The 14,637-nt window shown below is 54.0% G+C and overlaps 1 protein-coding gene across 3 annotated transcripts in view; it reads left to right on the top strand.

Moving 5' to 3' along the window:
• The window catches only part of SDK2 (sidekick cell adhesion molecule 2), a 312,881-nt gene that overhangs the window by 201,400 nt on the left and 96,844 nt on the right, over window positions 1-14,637 (top strand). For all 3 annotated transcript variants that reach the window (XM_031657174.1, XM_031657173.1, XM_031657175.1), the window contains 7 exons: window positions 2,072-2,183; window positions 4,847-5,037; window positions 5,178-5,261; window positions 7,642-7,836; window positions 9,429-9,545; window positions 11,566-11,733; window positions 12,636-12,738. In XM_031657174.1, coding sequence (XP_031513034.1) covers window positions 2,072-2,183; window positions 4,847-5,037; window positions 5,178-5,261; window positions 7,642-7,836; window positions 9,429-9,545; window positions 11,566-11,733; window positions 12,636-12,738 — 970 coding nt within the window. The remainder of the gene's footprint in view (window positions 1-2,071; window positions 2,184-4,846; window positions 5,038-5,177; window positions 5,262-7,641; window positions 7,837-9,428; window positions 9,546-11,565; window positions 11,734-12,635; window positions 12,739-14,637) is intronic.

The following is a 14,637-nucleotide window of genomic DNA, read 5'->3' as shown; positions in this document are numbered from 1 at the left end:
TATGATCTCGATCTTCTGACTTCATGATCCGCCTGCCTCGGCCTCCCAAAGTGCTGGGATTACAGGCGTGAGCCACCACACCCAGCCTTCTACTTTTAAAAATACTCAAAATGAAAAGAAAAGAAAATGCTACCACCTCTATTAGAAGAGTTTGGAGTGTTTCTCTTTTTTTGTGTTTTTTTCCAATAAAACCCACTTATGGGAAGTTCTTTTTCATTTCAATCATCGACCCTGGGAAGTGGACGATGGTAACTCGAGTTCCATTCACGTGTTCACTTCACACACGTATTTGAGCACTTACTGTGTGCCAGGCATGCTTCTTCCTGCTGGAGGAGTGGTGGTTGTCAAGACCGCATGACCTGGCGTGGTGGCTCACGCCTGTAATCCCAACACTTTGGGAGGCTGAGGCAGCTGGATCACCTGAGGTCAGGAGTTCGAGACCAGCCTGGCCAACATAGTGTAACCCTGTCTCTAATAAAGATACAGAAATCAGCCGGGCGTGGTGGTGGTGCCTGTAGTCCCAGCTACTTGGGAGGCTGAGGCAGGAGAATCGCTTGAACCTGGGAGGCAGAAGTTGTGGTGAGCCAAGATTGCACCACTGCACTCCAGCCTGGGCAACAGAGCTAGACTCCGTTTCAAAAAAAAAAAGACTGCATGAGTCAGCTCATGGTGCCATAACAAAGCACTGCAGCTGGAGGCTTACAAAGCAGACGTTCTGGCTCCCACCATCCTGGAGGCTGGAAGTCCCAGACTGGGAAGCCAGCACGGTCGGCTTCTCTTCTCAGCTTGCAGATGTCTGCCTTCCAGCGGTGTCCTCACATGGCGGAAAGAGAGCCAGCTCTGGCCTCTTTCTCCTCCTACAAGGACATGAATCTGAAATATGGAAATATTCACACCTAACAAGTACCTGGAAACCTGCTTTCTAAGAGTTTCATCCTTAACTCTTTAATTTCATTCAATGGGAGAATTAAAGTATTAGATGCTTTTCTAAGCAAAAGTTGACAATATGTCAAGAGAATATTTTTCTTTTTCCTTGGGACCCTCATTGGCCCTCATGAGGCCCGGCCCTCGTGGCCTCATCTAAGCCTAATCACCTCCCAAGGGACCCCTCCAAATGCCATAACATTGGGGGTTAAGGCTTTACATATGAATGTGTGGGGGACACAGCTCAGTCCACAGGAAAGACCCATGAGGTTCCTGGTGAGGGAGAATTTTAGTCTCTTACGGCCTGCACAACAAAGTACTACCAGCTGAGCAGCTCACAACAGAAATTGAGCCTCTCACAGTTCTGGAGGCCTGAAGTCTGAAAATCAAGGTGTCGGCAGGGCTATACTTCTCCAAAGATTCTAGGGGAGTCTCATTTCTTGCCTCTTCCTGGCTTCCAGCGGTGGCCAGCAATGCTTGGCATTCCTTGGCTTGTGGCCACATCCCTCCACTCTGCCTCTGTCTTCACAGAGGCTTCTGGCCTGTGCATCTGTGTCTCAATTTCCCTCTTCTTACAAGGACGCCAGTCATATTGGATCTTGAGCCCACCCTGATCCAATATGCCCTCACCTTAACTAATTATACCTGTAATGATCCTATATCCAAATAAGGTCACATTTACAGGTGCTGGGTGGGCATGAATTGGCGGGTGGTGTGTGGGGAGAGGGGGCGGGTGACTCTGTTTGACCTAGTACAGAGAGTTTGCATTCTGGTGGAGGAAGTGGACAATGCAGAACTAAACCAACAAGGTCAACCCAGGCAGAGGGAAGGACTTGAAGGGAATGGAATAGGACAGGGTGGTGGTGGGGAGAGGGGGTGTGGCTGCTTTACAGGAGGGGTGGGGAAGGCTGTCAAGGTCAGCGAAGTCTCTCCTTGGACCCTGGTGTGGTGGCTCATCAACAGAGGAAGAGGAGGGATCAGGTAGTCCCTGGGGTCAGTGTCTGGAGGTCTGCTCTGGGGCTGCCCCCATGGCCACCTCCTCCACTCGGTGAGGACAAAGGCCTCCCAGGGTGTCAGCCTCTAATGAGGCCAGGCAGGGTTAGGATTTCCAACCTCTGCCCCCAGCTAACATCTGGTCTCTCCCCAGATGTAGGGGGGCCTGCAGACCCCATCGCACCCACCATCATCATCCCGCCTAAAAACACCAGCGTGGTGGCCGGGACCTCGGAGGTTACCTTGGAGTGTGTGGCCAATGCCAGGTGGGTAGTGCCTCTTCCCTCGCTCCTGCGCCTCTAACTCCAGCTGCTGCTCCCAAACTGCGGGCTCCAGGGAGAGCAGCCAGAAGCCACATCACCTGAGATCCAGGACGGAGGAGGAGGGATGCGGGGAGACCCGCTGGCTGTTGTCAGAGGGTTGCTGTGTGCAACCAGCGTCGGCTCGTTCTCTGCAGCCCAAGAAGAGAAAACCAGGCCCTGGATGGAAGTTACAGGGAAGGGGACGGCAGCCTGGGACATACGGGGCCGGAGGGAGGGTGGACTCACTTCTAACTCTTGGAGGAGCCCAGAGGGAGCAGGTGGCCTCTCAAAGCAGAGCCCGCTTGCATGCAGGGGTGTGCAGGAGGGAAGTGTGCATGGGAAACAGTTCACATGGTGGTTCAGAGTACGGCTTTGGGTGCGATGGCTCATACCTGTAATCCCAGCACTTTGGGAGGCCGAGGCAGGAGGATCACCTGAGGTTGGGAGTTCAAGACCAGCCTGACCAACATGGAGAAACCCTGTCTCTACTAAAAATACCAAATTGGCCGGGTATGGTGGCACATGCCTGTAATCCCAGCTACTTGGGAGGCTGAGGCAGGAGAATCGCTTGAACCCAGGAGGCGGAGGTTGCAGTGAGCCGAGATTGCACCATTGCACTCCAGCCTAGGCAACAAGAGCGAAACTCCGTCTCAAGAAAAAAAAAAAAAAAGAGTACGGGCTTTGTAGGAGGGCAGATTGGGGGTTAGGAACCACCAGGGCCCTTCCCAGCCATGGGCGGCCCTCACCTCACCCACACAGGAAACAATTATGTAACCCCTGAGCCTCATGATGTGCAGCCTCATGATGTGCAGAGCCTTCCATGCTCTGCGCCATGCTAAGCACCTTCCCACAAGACCTCCTTTCTCCCAAAACAACCATATGGCATAGGTGTCACCACTTCAGAGCCCAAAGAGGGCAAGCGGACTGCCCAACGTCACCCAGCTGGATAATAGCTGAGTTGAAATGCACTGCCCCCTCCCCCCAGGCCTGTATTCACGGCTGTGCTCTGGGCCTCCGTCTCCACATCTGTAAAATGGGAATGATCTAAGCATCAACCCCAGCGGAATGCGCATAGGCAGCGCACTGACCCAGCCTGACCTGACCCTTCCTAAGTGCACTATGAAGTTAAACCAATGAGATGGGTGGGGGGGTTACACAGATGATCCCCCCGAGGTCCCCTTGACCTGAAGCTTCCTGGAGAGGGACAGTGTGTCCTGTAGCAGCATTTTTTTTAAGACAGGGTCTCACTGTGTTACCCAGGCTGTTCTCAAACTCCCAGGCTCAAGTGATCCTCCTGCCTCAGCCTCTCAAAGTGCTGGAATTACAGATGCGAGCCACCATGTCCAGCCTTTTTTGTTGTTGTTATTATTTTTGGCAGCATTTCTAAAAGTATCCTCCTCCAGTCCCAAGTTTCTCACAAGCATGGTGTATTAGCCCGTTTGCTGTGCTATAAAGGAATACCTGAGACACAGTAATTTACAAAGAAAAGAGGTTTATTTGACTCATGGCTCTGCAGGCTGTACAAGAAGCATGGCACAGGCATCTGCTTCTGGGAGGCCTCAGGAAGCTTCCAATCACGGCGGAAGGAGAAAGGGGAGCCAGAGTGTCTTATGGCAAGAGAGGGAACGAGAGAGGGGAGGAGGAGCCAGGCTCCTTTAAACAACCAGCTCGCACATGAACTAATAGAGTAAGAACTCACTCCATCACCAAGTGCGTGACACCAAGCATTGTGGATCACATTTCCCCATGAGACTTGGAGGGGAAACATATCCAAACCCCAGGACATGGGCAAGGCTGCCAGGGTGCAACTGCGCAGTGAAAGCCCTGAGAAGCCCCTCAATGAAGAACCTGCCCAGCATCACTCGGGCTACTGTCACTCAAGCCACTGTTTCCCAGACGTATGCGGCCACAGAACTCCTTTTCCACGGGGCGCCTCTGAATACCCCCATGGCACTAGCAGGGCCCTACTTTGGAAGATCCATCCTCAGTGACCCACCAGGTGCTAAACAGGAGTTGCCTGGACAGACCAAGTCTTGGGGGTGCAGGGGGTGCAGGGGCTGGTGATGGTGGAAAGCCAGGCCAGAATCACACCCTTGCTCTTCTCTTGCAGTTGGAGGGTGGGTTTCTCTGTCTGTCTGTCTGTCTGTCTTGTCTGCCCTTATTTCCCCTTTTCAAACTCTGGGTGTTTCATGTTGCTGTCTGTCACTTGCTCTCATCCTCATCTCCTCCATGTCACTGATCTGTGGTTGGATGGGGCACAGCACACAGGGAAGACCAGAAGAAAGAGCTGCAGGCCAGGCTGCTTTCCTGCTTTGCCTGAGCCACCAAGCCCTGAGTTCCAAGTCCATCAGCAGGCCCTGTTCCAAGCACTTCACTGGCACTAATGCATTCACCTTGGCTACAACCCCCTGAGTAGGCACAGATGCGCCCACTTTACAGAAGAGGAAACTGAGACCCAGAGCCCAGTAGGAATTTGCCCAAGATCTTGCATCTACAAAGTGGCAGGAAGGTGGCAAACCCAGGCAGCCCGGGCTCCCAAGCCCACACTCCTTACCACCCCCTGCCCTGCCTCTCAGGCCTCCGGGAGTCCTCATGGCTGAACACTGGCCTTCCCTTGCCCTCTGCAGGCCCCTGATCAAGCTGCATATAATTTGGAAGAAGGACGGGATGTTGCTGTCAGGCGGCATCAGTGACCACAACCGCCGGCTCACCATCCCCAACCCCACTGGCAGCGACGCTGGCTACTACGAGTGCGAGGCTGTCCTGCGCAGCAGCAGCGTCCCCTCTGTGGTCCGGGGCGCCTACCTCTCGGTGCTGGGTGAGACAGGGCGGGGCTGCTAGGGCTCCCCTGAGGGGTAGCGGCAGCACGGGGAGGGGCCTCCCTAAGGGTGACCCCCACAGTGGCTGGATCACAGGGAGCATGGCTCTGATCCCCTCCCCTGGTCCTTCCTCCTACAGAACCACCTCAGTTTGTCAAGGAGCCAGAAAGACACATCACTGCAGAGATGGAGAAAGTGGTGGACATCCCCTGTCGGGCCAAAGGTAATGAGGTGGCACTGATGGAGGGGGACAAAGACCCCAGATCTTCAGCCTCTCTCGTCCTTGTCATGGACATTTCTAAATTCCAGCTTCTTCTCCAGACCATGTCACTAAGCAGAGAGTCTGTCTGGCTGTCTGAGCAGGCACCCCAGGAAACAAACAGGCCAAATTACCATAATCTCAGGCTGGAAATCAACCTTTACAGTACCATAACTTGAGGGTTACAAATGAACCCAACTTACCGTAATTTCAGGACAGGTGACAGACCCAAATTGCCCATAATTTGAGAGCTGTAGACAATGACAAATTACCGTAATGCCAGAACTAGCAGCACCCGGGCGCATCTCACCTCAGATGTGTCTTATAAACTTGGCCTGTTTCCTGGGCCATTTTGCTCCATCTCCTCTGCCAGCTCCCTCTGCTATTCCTATTTAACCCCTCTTGAAAGAGTTCCTGGAGAATTTCTACTTTCCCCTTCCTCATCATCCTTCCTTCTGATTCAGTTCCACCAAAAGAGCCCGCAGCCAGGGTGAAATCCGGGATGATAAAGAGAGAAGAGCGTGCACAGTGGGACACGCTGAGCAAAGGGGCAAAATGTGGCTCTGCAGGAGCGAGGATTGCACTGGAGGGGATGAGTAATGACTTCCCTTCTGAGACTCCACAAGGGGAAGGCAAAGATCCATCCATTCAGGCGGCAAATATATTTTGAAGGCTTACCATGTGCCGATAGTGTCCTCAGGAGTGGGGAGATACAGAATAAACCAAACAGCCAGATCCCTGCTCCTGTGGAACGTAACATTCTCGGGAGGGAGATGGGCAAGCCGATAAACAAATAAAGATACCTTATTTAATCTCATCTAAAATGCCATGGGTTGTAAGATGCCCCATTATTTTATGGACCACTAAGAAAGAAAAAAGGCAGCCAATTAAATTATGACATGCTGTCGATTATAAGACACATCCTGATCGCGGAGACGTGACGTGGGAAAGAGAGCGCATGGTGGATTGGATGAAATGCAGCATCACAGGCTGTCAGGATTGGAGGGTGACGGGAAAGGAAGGCAAGTAAGCTTAGTGGGGACAGGGCCGTGGGGTGCTCCTTGGGACGGGGTGTGGCCAACTCTTCTGGGGGAAGTCTTTTTGTTTTCTTTTTTGAGACGGAGTCTCACTCTGTCACCCAGGCTGGAATGGAGTGGCACGATCTTGGCTCACTGCAACCTCTGCCTCCCAGGTACAAGGGGGCAGCTTCCTGAGTAGCTGGGATTACAGGCATGCACCAGCACACCAGGCTAATTTTTGTATTTTTAATAGAGACAGGGTTTCACCATGTTGGTCAGGTTGGTCTCGAACTCCTGAGCTCAGGTGATCCACCCGCCTCAGCCTCCCAAAGTGCTGGGATTACAGGCGTGAGCCACCGCGCCCAGCCCGGCTGGGGGAACTTCTGAAAACGTGCCAGGCTGAGAGTGGGGAGAGGAGCCTCCTTTCACCTCCATATGCAAAGACGGTATGGGGGGCTTCCAGGTGCCCCCCAGGGAACACTGGGCCCTCTACGTGCTCTTCAACACAGGGCGCCATGCATTTGGGAAAGTATCCCCACTTGGAGGTTCCCAGAGCACACGTGTGTCTGCTAAGTATTGCAATAAAAAATAAGAATTGGGCCCAGGTGCAGCAGCTCACACCTGTCATTCCAGCATTTTGGGAGGCTGAGGTGGGAGGAACGCTTGAAACCAAGAGTTCTAGACCAACCTAGGCAACCTAGCAAGACCCCATCTCTACACAGATAGAAATAAAAAATAAAGCCGGGCGCGGTGGCTCAAGCCTGTAATCCCAGCACTTTGGGAGGCCGAGGCGGGTGGATCACGAGGTCAGGAGATCGAGACCATCCTGGCTAACATGGTGAAACCCCGTCTACTAAAAATACAAAAAACTAGCCGGGCGTGGTGGCGGGCGCCTGTAGTCCCAGCTACTCGGAGGCTGAGGCAGGAGAATGGCGTAAACCCGGGAGGCGGAGCTTGCAGTGAGCCGAGATCGCGCCACTGCACTCCAGCCTGGGTGACACAGCGAGACTCCTTCTCAAAAAAAAAAAAAAAAAAGAAAAGAAATAAAAAATAAAATAAATAAATTAGTTTGTCCAATCCAGCATTTCCATGCTAAACTGATCCCAGGATCTTTACTCTATCCCAAAGACTTTGAGAATTGTCACTCTAAGAGCATCTTCCTCCTCTCCCTAGACCCAAAGTGGCACCTCTGAGAAGGTTCTAGACACCAAGATTCACCAGGGACCCCCTCGCAGATTTCCAGGCCTGGCCTCCGCCCAAGCACCCCTCCTAGGCGGAGAGGAGGCAGGAGGCAGGTTGAGAGTGGGTCCACGTCTTGCCCACAGGTGTGCCGCCGCCCTCCATCACCTGGTACAAGGATGCGGCCGTGGTGGAGGTGGAGAAGCTGGCCCGCTTCCGGCAGCGCAGCGACGGGGGCCTGCAGATCAGCGGCCTGGTGCCCGATGACACCGGCATGTTCCAGTGCTTCGCCCGCAATGCAGCGGGCGAGGTGCAAACTTCTACCTACCTGGCTGTCACCAGTAAGTCGGGCCTTCCTTTGTCCTGCCCGTGAGCCCCTCTTCCCAGGACGCGGCTTTCCTCCAAGGTCTTCTCAGGGGGCTCTTGAGCACAGCATGCTCCATGATGCAGAGAGGATCCCCAAAGGCTGCCTGCTGCTCAGCAGCCTGGGGCACAGCCAGTTACCCCTGCTGCCTCTGCAGCCCCGAGTCCAGAGCCCTGGAGGAAATCTCCAGTCCCTAGAAGTTCTCTCCAGTGTCCTGGGGCCCAGGTTGGGTTCACGGCTTTTTGAGAAAAGGAGCTATGAAACCAACCATGGGTACCAGCTCTGGCATTTCAACTGCCCCTGGGTTCCCAGGCAGAGCTGAAGTGACCCCATTCCAGAGGACCTGCTCATGTTTCCAAAGAAGAGAACTGGTGCTTTTCTCTTAGTTCTCCTGCTTGCAAATCCCTTTCTGCCCTTGGAGTCTCTGTCAGGGGTTGTCATAGTTGCCCTGGCCACTTCCCAGAGCTGCTTTAGCAGTCAAAGGTGATACTGTGGGCCGGGCACAGTGGCTCACACCTGTAATCCCAGGACTTTGGGAGGTCAAGCGGGGTGGATCACTTGAGCCCAGGAGTTTGAGACCAGCCTGAGGAACACAGCGAAACCTCGTCTATCAAAAATACAAAAAATTAGCCAGGCACGGTGGCACACACCTGTGCTCTCAGCTACTTGGGATGCTGAAGTGGGAGGACCACTCAAGTCCAGGAGGCAGAGGTTGCAGTGAGCCAAGATGGCACCACTGCACTCCAGCCTGGGTGACAGAATGAGACCCTGTCTCAAAAAAAAAGATGATACTGTGAGTGGCCCATAAGCTCAAAGGTCTGTGTAAGTGCAAAGTACTGGTGGGCTCCTCAGGAAACACGGGGATGTTCAGGGGTCTCTTTGAGCTCCACAGTGTTCATCACCAGACCCACAGAGGCCCCAGACAGGGCAACTGTGGGGCAGAGAGCTTTTGGGTGTGCCCCAAAGGTGGCTACCAAGGGGCTGCTGACTTGCTTCTGACTTCCAAGTACAGGTGAACTTAGCTCTGTTCCTGTGTCTGGCGAGCTCCTTCCTTGGGTGCTGGGATGAAGCAAGGGGAGCACAGAACCAGGAGGCTGCTCCAACCCTAAACAGTGGCCATGGCCAAATGGAGCTCCTGGGGCAGGGCCACTTAGAAAGTGGCCAAGTCCCCGCTCTTGACTGTGGCTGTTTTTCTTTTAAGAAGCCAGAGCCTTCCTTTCACTTTTGGCTTGTGAACCCCAATAACCTTGTCAGGGAGGATGTGAACTGCCTTCTGGGGTCTTTAGTTTCCCCCAAATGCAGGCCTGAGAATCCAAGCAGGGTAGGGACTGGTGTCACCTGGGTCCTTCCACAGGGCAGGTGGCATAGGGGAGTCCTCATGGCCCCTCTGGGCTTCCTCCCAACACTGGGGCCCCATCAAGATGCCCACATCCTTCCTAGTGGAGGCCCCTGACCATGGGAGGCAGAGGATGAGGGCCTGGCCCTCGGTGGGCTTGGAGGCCCCTGGACCTCTGACTTGGGGGGCCAATCCCAGGGTGTGGCTAAAAGGCCCCAATTCTCTGTTTGCAGGCATCGCCCCTAACATCACCAGAGGCCCCCTGGACAGCACGGTGATCGACGGCATGTCAGTGGTGCTAGCATGTGAGACCTCGGGGGCGCCCCGACCAGCTATCACTTGGCAGAAAGGTAGATGGGACAGACCTTCAGAGTGTGGCTGTGTGACAGCCAGAACTAGGCTCTGGAGCCTGCCAGGATGGGTTCCCCATGTACACTTGTGAAGGTCGTACACTATACAGCCCAAGAGAGCATCTCTTGGCCGGGTGTGGTGGCTCATGCCTGTAAACCCAGCACCTTGGGAGGCCGAGGTGGGCAGATCACCCTGAGGTCAGGAATTCAAGACCAGCCTGGCCCAAAGTGGTGAAACCTCATCTCTACTAAAAATACCAAAATTAGCCGGGCATGGTGGCAGGTGCCTGTAATCCCAGCTACTCAGCGGGGCTGAGATAGGAGAATCGCTTGAACCCAGGAGGCAGAGGTTGCAGTGAGCCGAGATTGTGCCATTGCACTCCAGCTTGGGAGAGAGAGCAAGACTCCATCTCAAAAAAAAAAAAAAAAAAAGAGCATCCCTCACATCCCAGCCTTGCCAGGCTCAAGGTCCAGCTCTTCATCTTCCAAGACCTGCCAGCTTGGTGAGCTACTCACTCTGAGCCTCAGGTTCCCCATCTGTAAACTGGTGACAGTAATATATATACCCCAGGGTAATGTGAAGACTAGACTATAGCGTACACATGAGGGGCTCGCATTGTGCCTGGGAGGCTGGGAAGCCCAGGAAACAACAGGTGCTTGATGATGAATATTATTCTGGTGGTGGCTGCTGCCAGTCTCCTACCCTGGGCAGCTCAGAGGGCTCCAGACGGCGGGGCCAGCAAAGCCCAAGCCACCTCCGTTAAGTCCATCTGCCCTGTGTACTTCCTCTTCGTCTCTGTGCATGCACACTCACCTTCACAACTCTCCCCATGCACACACACATGCACACACACATGCACACACACATGCATACACACATGCACACACACATGCATACACACGTACATACACATGTGCACACACACGTACAAACACAGTTGCTCCTTCACACCAGCAAGCCCCAGCTCAGAGGTGCCTCCTCCAAGGACTCACCCTGCCCCAGCCCCCAGCCCTCCCCTCCAGCCCTGCCTCCTTCACTCCCCTCCTTCTCACACAATCATCGGCTTATTCACCTCGCTCATGGCCCATCTCCCCGCAAAGTCAGGGGTGTCGGTTTTGTCCACTGCCATCTCCCAGGACCTAGAACAGAGTCTGGCACATGGTAGGCACTCAATAAACATTTGTGGGGAAAATAGGGGCACAGCTAGGCACGTGCTTACACATGGAAATAAGCACACCCACCCAGCACGCTCAGTTCACTGTGCCTGCACGCAGGTACAAACGGACACGCGACCCCCGGATGCACGCATGGAGATTCCCCTCCATACAGAGAGGGGCGTTTCTTTAAAATAGACATAGTCGCAGAGACCTGCATTCCCAGGCTCACTCCTGCAGGTGTACTTGCACTCTCTCTTCCTGCCCCTCTTTCTCTGGCCAGGACTCTCCCAGGCTGGACCCCAGGCTCCCTCAGTCCCCCTGCAGAAGGAGGTCTGTCCTGACCAGAGCTGCTGCTGGGGGACACCGTGTCCCTCTCTACCCCACCCCCACTCCAGGCAGCTCCCGTCACTTCCCTTCACTCCCTTGAAGGTGACTCTCTCCAGAAGCATCCTGCCATAGGACGCCCGTCGTCACCTTGTCAGAGCTGTCCCCCCTCCCAGCCCCCCCACCCAGGTGCCAGCTGCCTCTGAGGGCTGTGCTGGGCTGCTGCTCACCGTCATCAGGAAACTGTGCCCCCTTCTCTGGTGAAGGGCATGTGGTGTGGCGGGCACAGGAGCATCAGGGGACCTGGGCTCTAGGCTGCCTGCTCTGAGACCCTGTGCCCTCATGTCTGTCCCTAAGACAGAAAGCTCTCCAGGTCTCTCAGCCCCCACCCCAGCCCCACCGCCATCTGTCCTCATTCCTTCCAGCATTTCCAGAGCCGGGGACCTGCGAGGAGACCATGCTGCTCTGGAACAGCAGGAGAGGGGCAGGGTGTGCCCTTGGGGGCTATAGGCTGACCCCCACCCTGTTTTGCCCTCAGGGGAGCGCATCTTGGCCAGTGGCTCCGTGCAGCTGCCTCGCTTTACGCCCCTGGAGTCGGGCAGCCTTCTCATCAGCCCCACACATATCTCCGATGCTGGGACCTACACCTGCCTGGCCACCAACTCTCGGGGGGTCGACGAGGCCTCAGCAGACCTAGTCGTTTGGGGTGAGTGTGCAGAGCCACAGGGCTTTAAACATTGGTGTGTGTGTGTGTGCATCTCTGTAGGTGCTGAGGACTCAGGACAGCTGTGGAGCACAGGCTCACACCACCAGTGTCTCCACCCCCAGTGCCTGTCCCAGTCAGGGCCCTTCTCATCAGAGGGACAGTGACAAAGTGATTCAGAGGCCAGGGACTAGAAAGCTTCTGCCAGTGATGCTATGCTTGGCCGACTTGAGAGAACATTGAGGTTATAGGAGAGTTGTCTTCATACATTTTAGGGCAAAAATTGGCAAATTTTTTCAAGAAAGGGCCAGATCATAAATATTGTAAGCTTTGTGGGCCAGACGGTCTCTGTCACAACAACTCAACTAGCTTCCGTTTTATCTAGAAAGCAGCCACAGACAATACGTCATCCAATGGGCGTGGCTGTGTTCCAGTAAGGGTGTATTTAGCCAAAAAGGCCACCTGCCGGATTTGGCCCCCAGCCTGTAGTTAGCGGACCCCTGCTGTAAGAGAGCTTCTCAGGCCACTTCCAACTTCGGATCCACACCCAGGATGCCTGTGGGCCACTTGTCTGGGCTGAGCCCCGGGGTCCTAGTGTGTGAAGCACTAGACTGGAAATCAGAAATCCCTATTTTTACTCTGGCTGGACCACTGATATGCTGAAAATAGGGCCCTGATCGTCCTTAGAGTTTGATCTCTCCATCCCATACATGGTTTGTGAGGGCAGAATTTAATGAGCCCCCACTATGATGTGGCTTCCGAGAATTAAAGTACCAGGGAGCTCACTTTCTTTTTAACCATCTGGGGACTTTCGTATGGCACCTAGTCTCCCTTCATCCACCCGGAGTCCAGCCACACGGCCCCTACACCCCTTCTCACCATGCTCTCTCTGCTGTATCTTTCAGCTCGGACCCGCATCACCAAGCCCCCGCAGGACCAGAGTGTCATCAAGGGCACCCAGGCCTCCATGGTGTGCGGAGTGAGCCACGACCCCCGAGTGACGGTCAGGTACTGGCTCTGCTGTTGACTCCAGGCAAGAGGGGAGGGGGAGCCTCTGGCAATAGCTTGTAGCTGGGCGAGTGTCCACACCAGGGAGGTAAGAGCTGCACAGCCATGCCTCCTCCTGGGCAGTGGCATTTCCAGAGCTGAGTGCAGGGCTGAGAGGTAGGGGATATGAAATAAACACCCGGGAGCTGAGCTACCCTGGATTGAGTTAAGCCAGTTTCCAAGGCGGGAGGTAAAGAGGAAGGGGTGCAGAAAGATGAAGAAAGAGGAATGGGAGAGGGAGTGAGGGAAGGGAAAGGAAGAGGCTTGTGGGTTGGTGAGCATGGATGTCAGGGAGTTGCTGTCTCTGGCCCTGGACACCACCGCTAGTGTCCCCCAGCCTACCCCAAGTCTTTGGCCCTCTGGCCTCTGAATGGGGAGCAGAGGGGTCTGGGCAGGTGGATATGGGATCAGCTATAGGGGTGGGGCAGAAGATGACCCCTGGGGGGGATCCTGCAAGAGAAGCACGTGAGGGAAACTGAGCGTCCAAACCGAGGTCACCCCACCATCTGCCACGGCCAAGCCAGGACCTTGGCAAAGGACTTGACCTCCAGGTAACTCAGTCCCGCTGTGGAAGCCACTAAAAGGGCTAGGAGGAAGCAGCCAAGAAAGGTATAAAAGCTGGGACCTCTCCCAAGCACCCGAACCAAACCCTACCCCCACCCCCAAGGCTTTGGAAGCTCAAACCAGGAGGAAATCGTCCCTGCCTTCTCTTCCTTGAGCTCCAGAATGCTGAGGGAAATGCAACTGCTTCCTTAGAAATAAATATTCCTTGCGTGTTGCTTCTCTATTTTATGAGCAATATCCCTGCCAAAGCAACTGGCATCGAGGCTGGAAGGGGCCGGAGCTCCTGCACTGGGAGAAATGGCCTCCTCCTCCTCGTGCCAGAGGCAGCTGCGTCCTGGGGCGCCATCTGGTGGTCTCTGGGCCTATGACAGTCTGTACAGCCACACCAAATGAGACTCCGGGAGCCCAGGTTGATACAAGGGGCTCGGGGCCTTTGGCCAACACCGATTCTCAGAGAACATATCGGCGGCCCCAGTTTGAGAAACACCTCATTAAGTGTTGACCACCTAAGACAGTCATCACGTGACACTAGCACAAATGCAAAAATTTATGTAGATGTATTAATAGTTAGAAGATTGTTGACAGAGATTCCAGAATATGCTTATTTCTGGGTTTAATAGATTTTTCTTAAAAAATTAACATACCAACTGTAAAAAAGGTCCTGGGAGAGAACCCACATAGAATACTGCTGTGCATCTCGGGCCCATTCATTATGTAGTAGCTATACTTTTAGCATTCATTAATAGGGAAATTCTGAAATTCAGTACACTTTAAATCAGATTTTATTTATAAAAATGTCATCTTTATAAAGATGACTTATTTATAAAAGTGTCAACTTATATTTGAGAAAGACATACATTGTATTCATTCTCTAGACAATTACTGATGCATAATGGGATTTGGGGGCCTCTTGCCAAGTAACCTGCAGACCCACTCTGTAGACCCTTCCAGTGACCTACAGGTCAGAAATCCCTGTTCCAGGTTACTGAAGGGCGGTCCTCGCCTTAAACGGAATTAATCATCTAGGACCATCTTTTCAAGATGGGGGGTGGGGAGCAGAATCATCCCTTTGTCCCCCCCAAAACTGGCAACGTCTATGCCCAAGGCCACCCCAGCAGCTCCAACCCCAGTCTGTCTTCCTTGGACTGGGGGAACGGGGGCATCCCTTCTGCCCTCCGTCTTGAGGTAGGTCTTCGGGATGGAATGGGACCCAGACCTCAGCAAGTTTTAAAAAGCTCCCCAGGTGATTCTAATGTGTCACCAGGATTGAAAACCCTGTTCTATCTGCAAAACACA

The sequence above is a fragment of the Papio anubis genome, chromosome 17 (genome assembly GCF_008728515.1).
Source record: "Papio anubis isolate 15944 chromosome 17, Panubis1.0, whole genome shotgun sequence".
NCBI lineage: Eukaryota > Metazoa > Chordata > Mammalia > Primates > Cercopithecidae > Papio > Papio anubis.
Note: the sequence above shows the minus strand (reverse complement) of the source record. Positions and strands in the feature narration are given on the sequence as shown.